This window comes from Rhododendron vialii, chromosome 10a (genome assembly GCF_030253575.1).
Source record: "Rhododendron vialii isolate Sample 1 chromosome 10a, ASM3025357v1".
NCBI lineage: Eukaryota > Viridiplantae > Streptophyta > Magnoliopsida > Ericales > Ericaceae > Rhododendron > Rhododendron vialii.
Window position 1 is genome coordinate 17255641 of NC_080566.1, and position 18329 is coordinate 17273969.

The window sequence follows — 18329 nt, forward strand, 5'->3', positions numbered from 1 at the left end:
TAACACTTCATGCTGAGATATTCTTCTCGAACGAATTCTTTCGTATTATTATGGTCTCCAAGAAACTCAGTATGCAGAACTGAGATGAATTGATCAAGAGTTGGGAGTTGCTTAAGCTGCAGCTGTCGGTACTCACCAAGAGCTAAGTACCATTGACGTAGACGGCCAAGAAATTTTGCTGTACACTTAGTAATGACATCACTGAGTGTAGCGTTTGGGGAAAGCATAGCAGCTGTGCACCAAGCATGAATCTCATAAAGTTTATCCAACCATTTTGAGGGGGAAATAGTATCAAAAGAGAAACCTTGAGTATGGATGTTGGAATGTGAGAAGGAATCAAATGTTGGAATTTCAAGGGGTGTATCAAACTCAGGACCTTCTTCAATGATGGGATCTTCAACATGTTCCTCTGGGTTTTCAAGGTTCATCATGAAAACATGAGGAATTGGCATAGAGTTTGTGGATTCAGTATCTGAATCAAACTCAATAGTTGGTTCAGGAGATGTGGTTTCAGGTATAGTGGCTAAGGTATGTAGGAGGGTGGAGATTGAATTTTTAGCAGGGCTAGATGTTGGCTGGACCATTAACTGAGGCGACTTGGAATTTAGGTCTGATGGTTGACAAGAAGTGGAAGTAGTTGGGGCAGGTGTAAAGATGGAGGATGAAGACGGAATGGTTGAAGGTTGAATATGTTTTATCTGGGGCTTTGGGAAAGGAAGTTTTGGTGGAGATGGTCTTTTTGGTGGAGGAAGAAAAGCTGATGAGCTCCCAAAGATATTGGACTCACCAAATCCTGGAGTAGGATTTATAGGTAAAGGTTGAGATATTTGAGGATACCCAAACAAACTTTGTTGAGAGGAAGATGTGAACATGTCAAACAGGCTTTTTTGTTGAGAATTCTGCTGAGCTTGGAGAGAATGAAGCTGGTTCTTGAGATGCTTCATTTCAGCATCCTTTTGGTAAAAGGTTGCTGAAAATGCTTGGTTGGCATAGGCCATCTGGAGAAGTTCCTGGTGAACATTCTGAATTTTCTGCTGCAAATCTCTGATAAGAAGTTCCAAGGTTGATAACTTCTTATGAACAACATTCTCCAAATTTTGCTAGGAGTTAGCAATTCTTTGAAGAATTTTGTTTTGAGCCAGAGAATTTGCTGACTGCCAATTTATTGCTGCTTCTGCTGCTGAAACAGCTTTGGTACTACCATCAGGGAGAATGGTAATAGAGTCTGGAATTTTATGCCGATGGGTCGTTCTTTCTTGAGAATTATGAAATTCCAAAGGAGGAAAATCTGCTTCGGTCCAGGAAGAGGATGAGGTGAACATGAAACATCCACTGGGTTGACTCGAAGAACCATCATCAGATGGAGGTTGAGGAGAAGGTGGAGATTGACAAGGAGTGAGAGGTGGAGATGTGCATAGGGGACATGGATCATCATCAAAGTCCTCGTCATCTTCTAAAAGACTCTCCTCTAGACAGTCATCACAGTCATAGACATCAAAGTAACAATAACCTGTTTCTGGATTTTTGAAATAGTAGACTGGGAGACCACTGTGTTGAAAATATTGAATTGGAGGACCAGGTCTAGAACCATCGACAAACATGTCTATTCGCGAGGGAAAGATAACAGGATGGGTTGAAGATGAGGCAGAGGTTTCTTTTGGAAAAGTGATTTCCACGGTACCATCAGGTTTGGTGATGAAAAGTGGGTTGGATGATTGGACAGGAATGGGCTTGTTTTGATTTTTCTCATAAGCTGTAACCCAAGACTCTGGGAGAAGCTTGAGAAGCTCAGGACGGGAAATTTGATGTGGCACATGGACACATGAAGCTTGATGGGGTGCGTTAACAGTAAGGAAAGGGCTTCATCTGTGGAGGAAGGTAAGGACATGTCAAAAGCATGGTTTTGGAGACGGTAGGCCATTTGGTAGTGAAGAGTTGCTGCATATGTGGTGGAAATTTGGGACCCACCACCAATTTGAACTTGGACCTTCAAGGCGGATAGCAGATGAGGATCTGCTAATGGCATGTTGAAATTGGGGTAGAAGGTAAAAATCACAGTTCCAGCATTTAAAGTGGTTTGGACTGTAGCAATACATGCGTACTGATACTGTAAAAACGTGGTATCTACCAGAGCAAGTCTGGAAGTAACAGGTAAACCCTTTCTTCCATGGAAAGTGACGGCCAATCTAATGGCTCCAAAGTGAAGGTGGGTAAATCCTTGTTGTTGCCAAAGATGAGGCAAATCAACTGGGATTTCTAAAGGTAAAAGTTGTTCAGCCTCTGTTACTGTAATAAAACATTGATCAAATTTGGAGGCTTGGACATACTCTTTTACGAACGTTGGTCGTTTTGTGGAGAAAAGTTGGGTGACGGATTTCTTTACAGAGGTTTGGGGTTTAACAAAAGCATTATAGGGATTAAGGAAATGGAGATCAGTAAGAGGGACCTTACTATCATCAGGTAGGTATCCAAACTCATACAAGTATTCAAGATTAGAAGAGGATGCGGAGGAATTTCTACTGGTAGACGATCGTGAAGGAACAAGAGATGAGGTAGCAGAAGAGTAAGTAGAAAACAGATGATTCATCTTTAGATAAATCTGGGTTCTTCTTTTTCTTAGTACATCAAACCTTTTTCTTAAAGTGGAATATCATATGTTGCCGTCCGTCGCCAAACAACGGTGAGTTTTAAAAATGGTATCCACCCCCCACAAAATAATATTGACATCGTGATACTGACTGATAGGAGTTGGGGTTCGTCTGGTAATTGGAGTAATTTGAGGGAGGTCAGGTGTAATAAATGAAATAAGAAGTAGTTAGGAAGTCGTTAAGTAGTTAGTTAGGAAATGTCATGCTCTGTTATTTTCGGGTCATAGGTAAGGAGTTTGGGAGGGGAAAGTAGTTAGCTTAATCCAGAATCTTCTCTCTACTGTACTTCTCTTCAACTGTAACCTCTACCATTTCCGTAATTCTTGGGCAATTCATTCAATAAAACAAAGCATTAGTGTAGAATCTCTTGTGAATTTTTCATTTCTGGTTTCCTTAGTTTTATCACTGACCATTATCTTGTCGTGTACCGCAATCTAGAACCATGTTCATAATTAAGAGAAAAAAACCGTAATAACTGCAGTTTGATGAATAAAGATGCTCTCATTTGATGATTCTTTATGTACAAATTATTTAAAATAGAATCATCCATCAAGAAGCGCTTTTGATGACCCGAGCTGTTTATTTTGTCAGCTTAGATGCGTTTTTCTTTAAAATAAAAAATTGGGTCAATGCCAATCAAATTTTTTTTTTCCCGGGTCAATTCGATAAAGACTTGATTGAGTTTTTTTTGTTTGCAAACAAATATACGGTCAGAGTTTGTCCGTTTCTCGTGACTAATATGCTTTGTGACGGATGCAAATGTTTGATGGACCTATTTTTTATAGTTTGATAATAAACGGAGCCTACAAAATGAATTGCTCAGATCACCAAATATAAGACTGGTGTGCTTCATTTTGTATCGTTGAGACCACGCAAGGGATTATTACATGGGAGATTACCTTTTTTCCACTGTGATAGGTTTATTGTAAAAGTGAGAATTCTGCTCTCTCGTGATTATGAGATGCATTTGGAGATCCAAACCATTCCAATCATGCTTTATTGTAGATCTCTAAAATAGATGTTCCATGTTGAGTCTTCTAAATTAGATAGAGACTTCATCCAAAGATAGAGATGAATCTCTACATATAAAGGTATGTATAACACTTATTTTTCCTAAAAAAAGTATGTATAACTCTGATAAGTCAATCCGACAAACATAAAGCGAGTATCAATCAAACCGATCAAGAACACGTACAAAAGGCGACCAATGTTCAATGCTTCAATAAATATTACAGTAACAAAAGTTAAATTACATTTTGGAACAAAAGTTTTAAGTTTTAAGCATATAGTGAACGAGTTTTCTTCTCGTCTGTCTATATTCCAACAAAACAATCTCGCAGTGCTTGTGTTGAGAGGCCGAATGAGATGGGCAAAACAATCTAAACTTCAACTATCAGGTAAACTCGTATTCAACATATTCTATTCAGCCACTTATCACCAACCATTTCAAAAAATCTAGTGATAATACCCCGAAATAATCATAGTTGGGGAAGAAATTATTGGTAATGGTAAGAGCTTTGTATACTTGAACCCAGTTCGCGCTAGAATCCTGTTCACCCATGACAGAGGTCATTAAACTGCTGGAACAGAAACTCGAAATTTATCAAGGGACAAAATCAGAAAGTTACAAAGACTTCTAATTTCATATTGAACACAGAATGTACACCATATTACTAGGTTCACATACAATTTATATGCCCCAAATCCGACAATGTAGATGCCAATCTACACAAAATGTTCTTACTACCTTCTACTTATAAATTTTCTTCCTTTCTACTTGGGGGGTAGGGGTTATTCTAGCCTCCACAGAAATAGGGTGTGGAAGTCCAGCAACCTTCAAGTTCACATTACATCTCAAAATTGCGTTGTCTCCAGCAAACATAAGAACCAAGCCTTCTATGCCCCAAAATATGTGCAAGTGATCATCTACCCAATTGGCTGCTGATCGATAGGAGAACTTCGCAACACCCACTACTCCAACTTGATCCTGTGACACGGAAAAATAGGACAAATGGATTTCACTTATTTCATGAGAATAGATTACTTTTAAGACAAGAAACAGATTCACGTTTTTGCACCAAGCCAAACCAAACCAAACCGAGCCTTATGTCCCAATCACTTGGGGTCGGCTACATAAATCATTTCCCTCCATTGAGCTCAGTCAAGGGCCACTTGTTCACACAAACACGTTTTTGCACCAAGCCAATACGTTAAAATGACTTGGCGTTCATTAAACCATTAGAAGCAATTTGCAAAGGAAAAAAAGGCTCTAGACCAATCAAGGTCACTTATTGTCAGTTTCATAGAAAGATTTCCTGATTCGATTACTGATGTCCTTGCATTGGTAGACAATGACCTTGTTAGCCAGTTACTGCCAGATAACATCATAGTTATGTATCATGCAAGAATAGTTGCTAGAGTGCATTGTCGTCAAATCCAAATAGCCAAAGACTAGTCAATCTTTCTGCTATATCAGTAAGCGTAGAAGAAACCAAGACATCAAGCAGATGTAGAATACAACAAATTAGAAACTAACGCCGATTAAAAAAAAAATTAATTAGAAACTACCTTTGTCAGCAGGATAAATCTGGAGAACATGCATAAATTAGGCACGAAAGCTATAACAACCCCTCGGCGAACAAATTTTGACAAGCTTATGGACAAATGAAGCTTCATGTGTAGTATTGGGCTCCGGATCGACATAACTGTCCGGCATTGAGCCTCTCATCTCTTGGGCTTTCATCTGAGACTTTCTCAGCTTCTTCAAGATCTTATCCATGGAGGCAGATTTCTTTTTTTCCAATCGCATCTGAACATAAATTGTTGTTAGTAAAGGCTAAAGTCTCTGATGATACTACCTCAAAGTTTTGTCACCCTTCAAACTTCACATTAGGCATTCATGCTATTGCCTAAAAAGGACTACTTGTAGAAAATAGGAAACTATTAGAAGTAAACGAATCCTTCCAATTGAGGAAACCTTACTCCCTGAAACATGGATGTGTAAGGAACATCATTACAACATTTGACTGTATATTAGAATGACTGGAGCATATATTAACCTCGAGTTTCCGGACTGCTGCCTCAGCTTTTGCCTTTTGCAAGTTCTCCCATGCAGCGATCTTGGCTTCCTCTTTTTGGAGCCTGGGCAACAAATGTAACATCAAGTTAAGCTTTTACACCTATAATGCATTACATTGCTAGCAAAACCAAGCAGGACACTCTTCTGGACCAGCTAGTTGCCAAAAGGGTCTTAACTATCTTGATAAAGAGCTCTTATCCAACCCACTTACATGTTTCCTAATCTTTCTTCAAACACATGTTATCCAACCCACTTACGAATAACCTAGAGTCCATGTTATTGAGGGAAGAATGATTTAACCAATGCTAGGTCAGATGGGAAGAAGTACCTGTGCTCGGAGGAGATTGGGGGAAAATAAACAGACCCATTGGATCTGGTTGAAGAAATGGTTGTGACTAGAGGTGGCAATCCCAATCCATATTTTTTAACCCGCCCAAATCCGCCCACTTATAACCCAACCAAATCTGCCCATATTGTATAACGGGTTGAACCCATATAAACCCATATTTACATGGGTAGAAAATGAATTCAATATGGGCTAGAATTAAAAAACCAATTCCTTGCACAAGAGTTAACTACTGTGGAACTAAAAATCATCGCCTCCTATACTAGACCAAATCCGGTCTTCATTTTGACGATAAAAAACAAAGAAAGTCGGTGGTCACTATTCAATTCAATCTCTCTCTCTCACCTCCTATACAAGACCAAATTCGGTCTTCATTTTGACGATAAAAAAAAAAGAAAGTCAACTCTCTCTCTCTCAAAGACTTCTTATCTCCAAGACCAAACCCCTTGAGCTCCTCTCAACTGTCATAAGATAATAAGGCCAAGTTCTGCTAATGAGTTTTTGGGCTTTTTCCGTTTTGTCCTTATTCAACCTGTTTCACGTTTGTTCATTTTCCGACAAACTTTTTACCACTATTGAATTGCCTCAAATTGGAAAGTAAAAAATTATTTGTGTTTAGTTGAGAGTTTAGTTTAGTTTAGTTTTGGTAGTAGGTGGAGAGAGAAATAGAATAATAATTGAAGATAGGAGTAATGATTGGAGAGAGATAGAGAGAGATGTGAAAGTAATAATTGGAAAAATAGGGTAATGATTGGAGAAAGAAGTAGGGTAATGATTGAAAAACAAAACTAAAATGGCAAACGAACAAAGCCAATTATCTTGGATATTACAAAAAATATTAGGGTAAAAGTAAAAAAATCCAAGATAAAAAATATTTTTGAAAATATCCAAGATAAATCTCAAAAAGACATTTTTTTGAAATTATCCTGGATATTACAAAAAATATTAGGGTAAAAGTAAAAAAAAAAAAAAACCAATTCTCTCGTCGAGACGAATCAATAGGGGTAAAAAGTTTGTCGCAAAACGAACAAATGTGAAAAAAAAAATTAAATAAGGACAAAATGAAAAATGCCCAAAAATCCCGTAGCGGAACTTAGCCTGAAGTCAATGGTGAATTGACCAATTCACATTTCACCGATTCAAATAGTAACTGAAATGGGTTTTGTATGAGGAAAATATGCGTTGATCTGTTATAATGGCAAAAAATGTTATTGTTGTGTCATTGAAGTTATTTTTTTCCCTTCAAGATAAATAAATAAATTTTGTTTATATAATTACACTCTCTTTCACGATCGTCGTACTCTCTTTTTTTTATTTTTTATCCTTATTCATATGAATTTTTCTAATTATGTGGTTATTATTTTTCTTAGATTCAAGTTAGTCTAATTAGGAACCTGTACAATATAAATGTTATTATGTATGACGGGGAGGCTGTTCAAAAAAAAGAATTGATGTTAAAAAAAAAATTGTATGACGGGGAGAAAAAGGGGATAAAAGGAAGTAAAACGAAAAACGGGTCGGGTCAGGTTCGGGTATGACTTGATCCCTATTCGACCCAACCCGTTTCAACCCGCCTAATGTTGACCCATATTCGACCCACCCATATTCGACCCACGACCCATTTCAACCCGCCTATTTGCCATTTCTAGTTGTGATAGTCACCGGAGAAGAAGAGAGCTCTTGGGAGCAAAAATTTTCGGACTAGGGGTGGTGCGTGAGAGCTAAAAAAGCTCTCTATGTGATGTATGTGTCATTGATAAATTACTAATCCGTCGATTATGTCTCAAGAAACGTCTTCCTCTAATTTGGAGTTTCATGGAGCCTAAACGTTTGATTTTACAAGGCTTGTTTACTTGAAATCATGGAGAAAAGGGTAACTAATATGGTGGTTTTTCCCATGACCAAATGATTGGCAGGGCAGAGGGACAACACAGTTTTCAAACACAGCTAAAACATCTATGAAACGAGAGGTTCACGTGACCCCTAACACTATCCAACTTCGTCTCTCAAGGGCTCATTTGGCTCAATTTCTTATCTGCTTATTGCTTAAAGATAACCAACCAAGTGAATAAGTTTGTTTGGTGGGGGCTAGCATTGCTTAATTGCTCATTCAAGAAAATCAACATTTTTCCTTTACACAAGCAAAGTGGATACCGACCATTTTGCTTATTCTTGGTTCTCCAAATCTGTTATTCTTAGTTGCGTATTCTCTCAAATAAGCAACTAAGGCCATCCACAGTGGTATAACCAAAAGACAATTGTTGCTAAAGTTAACAATATTTGTGCAAAAAATGGCTCACAATGGTATAATCAAATTTAGCAACATCCTTAGAAATAATCAAATTTTGGGCTTTGGATAACCAAAACTAGCAACCTTTTTCAATAATCAAAATTTGTGAATCTCACACTACATAAGTTAACTAGTTCCAAAATTTTTATATACACGTATTTCAACTACTATTTTATTCTTCTCTTCTTCACTTGCTATCTTCTTCACTTCAACCACAAATTGTTTCTCTTTCTTTTCCTCCAAAAGTGAAGCTCATATTTCTCGATCATCTATAATTTAACTCATCGTTGCAGGATTAAGGTATTTTACTCTTCTTTTACGTTTCTATTTTAGGTTGCATTCTTATGAATTTAACTTAAACTTAACTTAAATCTGAAAATTGTCTTTATTTGAATTTTTTTCGCATTTTTTAGTTTTGAACCAAACTTTTATAGGTTATTAATTCGTTTCAACAAGAGGAATCGGGAAAAGTTTTTTTTTTTTTTTTACTTTTATCCAAGTATTTTGATAAATAATCACTTTTTAGCAAAAAAAAAATTGATTTTTTGGACTAAAAAGTGGTTATTCATTTTTTTGCTTCTCCTCCTATGGTTGAGTAAACAAAGAACCTTGCAAAAAAAAAGAGGAAGAACCTTGTATTCTTTTCCAAATTTAAGAACACATCTATTTTTTTTTTTTGAAAGATTAAGAGAGTGGTGGATTTGTGATATAGGCTATAGGAATAAGAAGGAAAAAAAAAATCGGTGTTGCTTTGATAGATAACTCTAGGAAGAACACCATATATTCGATATATTTTTGCCAAAAAAAAAACGTAATGAAGGGAAGTGAATTGAGGGAAACAAAAGGGGAGAGAGAGATTGTGTGAAATTGTAGTTGACCCCTTATTTTGGTTATGGACTAGAAGTGACCATTGTGAACCTCAACATTGTTAAGCTTAGTAATCTCTTAAGTGAATAATCAAAAGCTGATGTGTCAACTTTTGGTTATCTATTTTTGATTATACCACTGTGGATGGCCTAAGCACTTGGTAATTTCATTGATGAGAATGCAAAGCAATAAAACATACTTAGATATGTCCCTTGTTGCCTTCGAAATATCCCAAGTCGAAGTTAAGTCCTCAACAACTGGCGATTCGTTCTGCTTTGTTCTCACTCCATGTTTTCCGGACTGCCTTGTAACTGTGACTCTTTTGTCCACCTGGACATCCCTGATTTCCAATTTAGCGGAGTGGTTGCTGTAAGGCTCCAAAACGGGCAGGATCGATGGAGGAGAAGTAGAGAATGATAACCTATCCTTGGGTGATGTGGCTGAGGAGTGTGTGCTATCCGCAGGACTCATCTGTGTCGCCATATCCCGACGCAAAACACGAGAAACCGTGGTTTCTGCGTCTTTGGTGCCATCAAGCTTCTCATCTACATTTGATCCAACAGTGACAAGCATTATAAAGGAACATATTTAGAATTTTTTATCATTAAAAAACTAGAACCTAAGTCACACCAACACGGACATGTGACACAACATCGATACTTTGACACAATAACCGAAAAAATGGAAGAAAGTATGTTGGGGCACGTTAAAATAACCTACTTTATGTGATTCTATTATGGGCCTGAGTGTTTAAAGAAAGGTAATGAGAAACGAAAAAAAAGAGGTTCTAATTATTGTGAAATACCATAAATGCCTTCCTTCAAAGTTGCCATTACATCATGCACAAAGGCATTATCATCCTCGTGTTGTTATCTATCAACAATTATCTATTACACAAAAAGAATGATTCCCTAAGCTTTAACTTGATTCTTCTTATTCATTTTAACACTCTTAACAAGTCCAACGAGTGTCTTGATTGTGTTCTAAAGTGTACCCCAAGTGTCTAGTGAACAACATTGAAAAAACATTCGGAATGCTTCTAATTTGAGTGTCAGAAACATGTCCCAAGAGCTTGCAATAAGTGTCAGTGTTCAACACCGGTGCGTGACCATCGTCGAGGTGTCTGTGGGGTCAAAGGTTCCCCAAGGCAAGGTGTCCGTGCTTCATAAACTAGAAACATCATCCATTTCGCTGATATAGGCTTAAAATGTTACTATAGTAATTGGTGTTATGGGTGCCATCAAAATTAGCTATCATTCATCATGACAACTCCCTTGAGCACATGCCTTTTAAGAATACAACGGCAATCTTTCTCCTTTTTTCTTTCCCTTAAATTTAGTGATCATGGCGGCATGTGCAGGAATATATCAGCCAAAATAAATTAGCCTAATCAGAAAATGGCCTAAATACCACCACTATTAGTTTGCTAGCCTGCACAACACATAGCCACCTCGAGCCACTGAGCCCAAATACTAATACAGAAGATACTGTTTCAATATGTATGTGTCTATTTGTGTTTGTGTGTTTGCACATATTTTTGCTAACACAACATACTTGTACACAAATGTTACACGTACTAACTCCAGCCATTTTACGGTCAACAATAATTTTCACTATTTCCACCTCATCTTTCCTCTTCCCCCACCCCCTCACTAGCCAACGACATTACCATAACATCTTTAGAAACCACCATCAACCCCCTCACCTCCGTCCAAACCTGCTCCAGAACCAGTACCGGGTATCTCTCAACAAAAATCTCAAGTACTCTGGCAATAGGAGCGTAGGGAACGTTGATCTCACATAGATCTGAGAGATGCTACGATCTTACATTACAAACCCCCATTTCCTTATCTTCCCACGGTATCCCACCATTTACGGATCACGACCTGAAATTGAACTCCAATAAGTAGACTACTTTGTTGAAGAGCAAAATCATCATTTTCAGGTTTTCTTGATATCCACTTAAAGAATGATCTCAAGTACAACTCTGGTCACCACTCTTGCCCTCCACACTCCTCTATTTATGTCACTCTTTCGTTTTGTTTTTTTTAAGGAGGATCATCTTTGAGAAGTGAATTTACATGGATTCGATGTTGAAAGAGGCATGTATTTAACGGTTTTCTCCAATTTTTCCATCCCTCTGTAAATAACTCTCAAATAGCTCGAAGGAAGATCTTGAAGGCATTTTATTAGTTGAGTGGTCTTTAAACCCTTTTTCTTTACTGTGGTGTGGCTGAATGTAGAGCAGTCCACCCTTACAGCCTTTGATCAGTAGATTATTTATAACTTTGGAAGATGGTCAAGGGTTCTTAAACCAAGCCAATGCACTAGATGCACATGTAGTTGGCCCAAAATAGCTGGACAAAAGTGGGCCAAGAAATATTGAATGGTGATGTGGGCTTCCATTATTTATATCGTTCCATATTTGAAAAAACCAAATTTCATTGCAATAACCGCACCAAGTCATCACATTCGACCACCTCTAACAATTTATGATTCCATGTTGTCTGGACCGGTGTACTTGCTAGGCTTAGCTCAAATTTGAATTCATAAGAATCAAGACCAACTCGGTTAGCCCAGTTGGCCACCATTGTACACTTCAAAATCGGACGCCGGGGGGTCAAATCTTGCCAAAAGCAAAGCTTGATTATTTCTTCCCCTCAATGGGGGTTCTTTGCTCCATGACCGTGTTTTCATTTGATGCTAGCCTAACCTCCAACTCGAGTTAAACTGTACTGCTTCAATCAAGAATCCAGCTATTTCTTTATGTTAGTGATTAACTATAAAACACCCACAATTTGAAACTCCTCCTGCCTCTCAATTATTCCCGGGTTGGGGTTACCCATTACTTATTTGTCCCCTTAATGGGGCTATCAGTTGGGCGTAGTGCGGTTATGTTATGTCTAGCTTGATGTAATTCATATAATATTATTTATCCTATCACTTGTAATCAAGAAATTTTTTTTATAAGAATCAAGAATAGCTTGGACAAGTTTAAAACTCTCTAATGTTTTGTGACGGCTAAAATGCATTATATCCATGAGAATGGTGGCAAGATTAGCATGGCACTGTTCTATACTAGATTGTCACTCTGAATCAATCTTTCTGTATTGATGTAACGGACTTCAAAGTTTTCATAGAAGGAAAATCGTCAAGTATGTCAATGTGTGAGTCATTCAGCTACTTGATTCCAGATATTAAATTGCAGGTTAAAAACTGCTGGAAATTCGAAAGGTAATGAAAAGACATGATACCTCGAGAGCTAGGCGATGAAGACTCAGTTAGTGTATCCGACCATCCAAGTAGACTAGCTGTTTGACCCATAGCAGTCACAGTATGCACTAAACTAGATTGCACCACATTGTGACCACCATATTGAATGGACACGCCATCTGGTACAAGCACACCAGTTGTAAATGGTGACCCCGCCATGAAATCTCTAACACTTCCCCCTTGCAGCACCTGCGGGGCAGGGGAATAGTTGGAAAAGGAATCAACACCCGGACCTCCAATTGGACCGCTCTTTGACTTGGGCCGTCTCTGAGGTTGCTGAGGTAAAGGCCTGCTAACACCCAACCCTGAAACTGGGCTAGTAATCCACCTCTCTGCATCATCCCATTTGGATGGTAAAGTCCTTCCGCTGTTGAATGGCATCAATGCGACAGCATTTATTTGCCTCCGGCTGCTGTTTGATGGTAATGGAACTCTTTCTGAATTCCATCCCTTTTGAATACCACCCACATTTCCATCGTGGTAATCCGGTGTTCCTGGGCTCGAATAAATACCCGTATTGCGGGAAATCAAAGAATGTTTCTTCATGCCTCTCAGTTGTGGCGGAGAGGTCATATTGCCAACTGCATTGCCCTGATGTGGTGAAGCCAGTTGTCCCCTGGGGAAGATTAGATTTTCTCAGAAGAAAATTGACCTTTGAGTGCTTGAAAGAATGCAGTTATCTAAATGTTGATGGTTCTGTTACTTTGCTTATTTGTTATATCTTTCTGGGTAGGGCTGCAAACGAGCCGAGCTTTTACAATGTTCACTGAGACACACTAACACCACAACATCAAATTATCTATCTATCTTTGATTGCTGCTTATAAAAGTAGCTGTTTAGAATTCTTTTCGAAAAAAAGAACACTCATTTTCATATCATTTTCAATTTTTTCTTAAGAGAAATTAGTCTCGAATATAAGGAAAATACCTCTTAGAAATGGGATTCTTCAATGAAAAATGGAAATTTAAATGTCAAAATCCTAGGTAACTGGCTCTAAACAAACATAACTCTTTATGCCAAGATTTAACCCTAGGAAATGGCTTTTACTTTTAGCATTTTCTCTGCACTATACCCATAAGTATATACTAACTAATTACACTAGTGGGCGACAATATAAAGCGGCAACTGGGATGCGTGTGGATCTGGACCACTCAAAACGCTTGTTAAAAAGGTCAGGTCCGGCAAAAAAGTACCAAATCAAAATCAACCTCTCAAATTGCAACAAACTCGACAAACTTTACACCAAATCGCTCCGAACCCACAACCATAAGTTTATGAGCCAGCAAATAAAAACAAAAAGTTGAGCTTTCGCAACCATACCTAAGCTCCGATGAACAGTTGACTCTCAGGCTCAAAACCCAGTTTGTCTTCCAGCACAAAGTAGATTATACGCAAACATATACGTACAGTTTTTATATGTGTGGAACTCGGGGCAGAGAGAATGATAAACAAGCAAGAAAGGGCCAGTGCTTCTCTAGTTAATTTTATTTACTGGGAAAATGGATTTGGATACGGAATGTTGGACGGAATGCCCGAATGAGATTTTTTAAAAGGGGAATACATAGAGATATGCGGAGGTCAGGATTTTCTTTTGTCCAGAGCCAGAGGGGATTGGATTTGCCAAGAAACTGAAGGACTGTTATAGTATTTTGTCTCTGTCTAAATAAGCAGACCATGTGATACTCCGCTGGGTCAAGGACGGCGACTTCTTGTTGGGTCCCGACTGTTCCCATTACAATTCGCATGCTATTCCTTCATTTCCGTTTTTTTTTTTTTTTGGAAAATGTTAACCTCAACTTTAAGGACGGGGATAATGGATAAAAGGGGCATCGATATGCGGAAAAATATATATTATTGAATATCTGTGTGTAAATGTATTAATATCTGTTAAATATATTTTAATATCCAAATTCATTTGGCCTTTTTTGTATATTATCGCACGACTAGCTATCTTCTTTTTTAAGCCATGAGGCACTGGGTGTGGCCCCCGCTCTCAACTAGGACTTGGAAGAGCTGGTGAATTTGAACCTAATGGAGAGGCTTGAAATTAGGGAAAATGGCAGCCAATGACGTATTTTGATAAATAATATCCATCAATAACATTTTCAGCATTAATAAATGTTCTTAGCATGTCCTTAACGAGTATTAATTATCAAAACACGTCATGAGCCGTCATTTTCCCTTGAAATTGCATTCACTGTGTTTGATTTGCAATATTGAGATTTACAGTATTTCTGAGATAATTTTTTTTTTATAGATTTGCGTATTTTTTCGTCTTTAGTAATTTTTTTAACATTTTGACAAATTCTTTTACTTTTTGAATAGAGGTACGCCTTATACATCCAAAAAGTATAAAATAAGTAAAACATTTGACAAAAAATCACTAAAGATAAAAAAAAAAATACGGATGACGAAAATGTCAAAAATTTTGGAGAGACTATTTATTTTTAAAAGGAGAACCAAACAAAGTGAATATCTTCCCCTGAATCAGGGATGACATGTTTTGTCAGATCTGGCTCATTATTGGTCCATCAGTTTCTATCCTCTTTCTTAATTAGTGATGGAGGTAGTAACGATCAAGTGAGGTTACTTGACTGCATTTAATTATTTGAAGATTCAATTATTGCTTGAGGTTTGTAGATTGTTAATGATTTGACCCCGTTAAAATTGATATTGCCCTAAGTACTTCATCTATAAGGTATATAAGATTGCCCCTAACATTTTCATTGATTAACAAAAGAAGAAAACGTTTATTATGCAAATCGTGAGAAACACTTTTGCACGTGAATATAAATTAAATGGACAATCTCTTATATTTATTTGTTAAAAAAGACATCTTAATATTTTTTGCATATCAAATGACCCTTCCATATATCGTTTATAACAGGAAATTCAATCTCAAACATCTTTTCTACTGCTTACTCAACAAATTAAATAAGTTGAAAAAATAACTACCAATATCCTTGCATTCTATAGTCAAAAACAAACAAACAAACAAACAAAAAGCAAAAACACAGTTGTATGCTCCAATTGGTTGATTGGATAGCAAAATAGGAATTCTAACATTTTTCAAGATTGATCATCCATCAAAATAGAGCAATTTTGTGAGAGGGTTTTGTTTGGAAGCAATTTTATTTTGTCCGCTCAGCAGTTCATGAGAAAATGAAATTTTGGACATGAGGTGTCCCCCGTAAGAGGCGCTTGGTGAGAATCTGACACACGAAAAAAAATTCAAAGGTTAGGGGGCCTTGGTCCCATTGAGCCAGGGTTGTACCTCTACCCTTGGTTAAATACAAGAGTCCTTTAAATTGGTGTGTGTGTGTGTGTGTGTGTTTTGTGTGTGGTTAGGAACCTTCCCTCGGGTTTATACAATTGGACTGTCCTCCCCCCGTCAACCTTTTCGTCTGACATCACTTAACGGAGCACATGAATTTACATTAATACCCTTCTTTGACCCCCCTTAAGTTTCCTAACAATAACAGATACCTCCTCTAGGGCTTGTTTGGATAGGAGCTACCGAAGGAATATTAGCAATACCCCCTTCTAAGACCGTGGGCCCATGGTTTGGGAACACATTTTGCCAGGGGTATTAGCTACGTCCCGGATTCTCTTGTACCCCCTAATACCCCCGGCAGTGGAATTATTTATGGGAAGATTCTGGGGTGTTATTATATAATACCTCCCTCTCTTTCATTTCAACTATAAAACAACCTTATCCCTTCATTTTATCTCTCATCTAAATCAAGTACTATTTAATCACCACGTCACATCAATGTAGGCCCACCCTTCTAACATAATACCCACTTTTATCTTATCCCCCTTCATAACTAATACTCTAAATCCTTATCATGCATCCAAACGGGCCCCTAGGGTCTCCGCACCTCGCTCTCTTTACACATACACAATTCTATTGAAAATCTCATGTCCTTTCTATTCTCATTCTTAATCAAGGAGAGAGGTAATAAGTTTAATAACTATCAAGGTGACTTGACCCCTTCAATTATTAAAAATCCTATTGTATTAAAGCTTTTATAGGTTGTTAGTGATTTGACCCATTGAAAGTGATATTTGCCTTACTTCATCTAAGTATTAGATTGCCCCAAACACGTACAAAAATAGAATATGTTAGATATGCAGTTCGTGAAAAACACTTTCGCACGTGAACATTAATCCATTGATGAATGATAGCTTACATGTCTACGATGAAAAAGACATCTTATGCTGGTTGCAAAATAAATGACCTTGGAATTTATCTATCCTTTCTCAAATACAAAAAGTCGTCGAGCCTGTTTTTAAAACAATATGCATGATTCATATTTATTCAATTATACAAAATATATAACAATTATTAGACAAAAATGCCGTCATAAGTTAGGATTTGTGTAAAAATATCCATCCAGGGGCAAAATTGAATAAGTTAACAAAAGTACAATCTAACCATTATGTTTTCTTAAAAATTAATGGTTGTTTTTTTAATGAGGACCCAACAAAATTGAACGGAATGAGTATTTTTTTCAATAGTTTTATCACCACTTACGTTTCACACACAGTTTTGCACACATAGCCGGGGACAAACACAAAAGAGGACACGTGCCATACTCGAAATTAAAATATTTTAAAAATATTTTTGTATAAATTTGCATAATTATGAAAGTGTACTAGTATATAAATATACACACTTATATATATATATATATATAATTATTGTTTATATATATATCAAAAATACACATATAAAATTAGTTTTATGCCTGAATTTCATCATATGGTACATTTATATTTGTTGTTTTATGAGCTGTTTGTCTATTTAGAGCTATTGTTTATTGATTCTCTTTATTTTTAACCGTCTGGGAGAAATATTGTAAAATAAAATCATTAACAAAACTAACTCGATTATTCTAAAATTTGTTGATGTTCATTTGAAACATATTTTAAATTTTTTGTCTAAGATTTTGTGCTCATTTTTACCTACTTTAATTTAAAATACGCGTTATAAACTTTTGTAATTAGTACTGCATGCCTTAATTTTGTACGATTTTACTGTCATTGACTAAAAAAAATGAACTTTTGCAATTATGCTTAATAGGTGCCCCCACTAGGCTATATTTCTGGATCCGTCTCTGCACATACTCATATTCATGTCACACACATTGCCCAGCCAATGTATGTGGAACAACCACATAAATTTGAGTGCATGTGCGCGTGTATGTAAAGTTTTTCACATACAGTTTTGCACTCATACTTATATCACATTCATGCCATAAGTGTGTTGTTTTTATATGAGTTGTATTTTCTTTTATCAAACTCTACGTTATCAGAACAAAGTTTCTAATTTGCTCCTGAAACACCCATAATCGAAAAAGGCATAATTCAAAATAAAAATGGGCTCCCAAACACCTCCAAAATGGGATTAGAACATTGAGCATATTTTTCTGTCTAGTACCCATATACGAGATTATATAATACCACTCAAGATTTGGTGGTGCTGCCTCCTTCTCACAAAATTAGTCTACTACGGGAAGAAGTCTTATAGAGTAGTTTTTAAAATTTTTGGACACAAATTTCAAAAACTAATTGAGATCTTTAACGTGCTGTTAATAATTAAAAAATATGCACGTATATATGTACTTTATTTCTCAATTAAAAAATTAATGTCTTTCATATTGAGCAAACTTTTTGGGATAGTTGCAGCATTTAGTTTGAGCCTTGAGCAATATGTCTTATTCTCCAATGGTATAACAAGTAATTATTCACCAATATTTTTTTTATCAATGGCACATTTCGTATATTTCAAAGCCCGAAGGCAAAAATTACATCCAGAAATCA

General features: G+C 36.9%; 1 protein-coding gene across 5 annotated transcripts; it reads right to left on the reverse strand.

The window, feature by feature from the left end:
- Positions 1-4272: 4272 nt before the first annotated feature.
- On the reverse strand, positions 4273-14135 carry LOC131303696 (uncharacterized). Of its 5 annotated transcripts, XM_058330689.1 has the most exons (7): positions 13824-14126; positions 12485-13119; positions 9652-9775; positions 9430-9570; positions 5708-5789; positions 5217-5457; positions 4273-4635 (listed from the first exon to the last, which is right to left on the reverse strand). In XM_058330689.1, exons 2-6 carry the CDS (start codon positions 13074-13076, stop codon positions 5254-5256), a joined length of 1143 nt encoding a protein of 380 aa, XP_058186672.1. In that variant the 5' UTR covers positions 13077-13119; positions 13824-14126; the 3' UTR covers positions 4273-4635; positions 5217-5253. The 5 variants fall into 5 exon arrangements, with proteins under 5 accessions (XP_058186672.1, XP_058186669.1, XP_058186670.1 ...); XM_058330686.1 differs by having other exon boundaries at positions 9430-9775; positions 13824-14135; XM_058330687.1 differs by having other exon boundaries at positions 9430-9775; positions 12485-13094; positions 13824-14125.
- Between the last annotated feature and the right edge of the window lie 4194 nt (positions 14136-18329).

What these genes read in the sequence shown, in the direction of transcription:
- LOC131303696 (XM_058330686.1), bottom strand. Translation starts at nt 13,076, where the DNA reads ATGACCTCTCCGCCACAACTGAGAGGCATGAAGAAACATTCTTTGATT. An exon ending in GCAACAAGGGACATATCTAA is followed by an intron (nt 5,790 to 9,429) that starts GTATGTTTTATT and finishes TTTGTTGCCCAG; the next exon opens with GCTCCAAAAAGAGGAAGCCA. An exon ending in CAGCAGTCCGGAAACTCGAG is followed by an intron (nt 5,458 to 5,707) that starts GTTAATATATGC and finishes ATTTATGTTCAG; the next exon opens with ATGCGATTGGAAAAAAAGAA.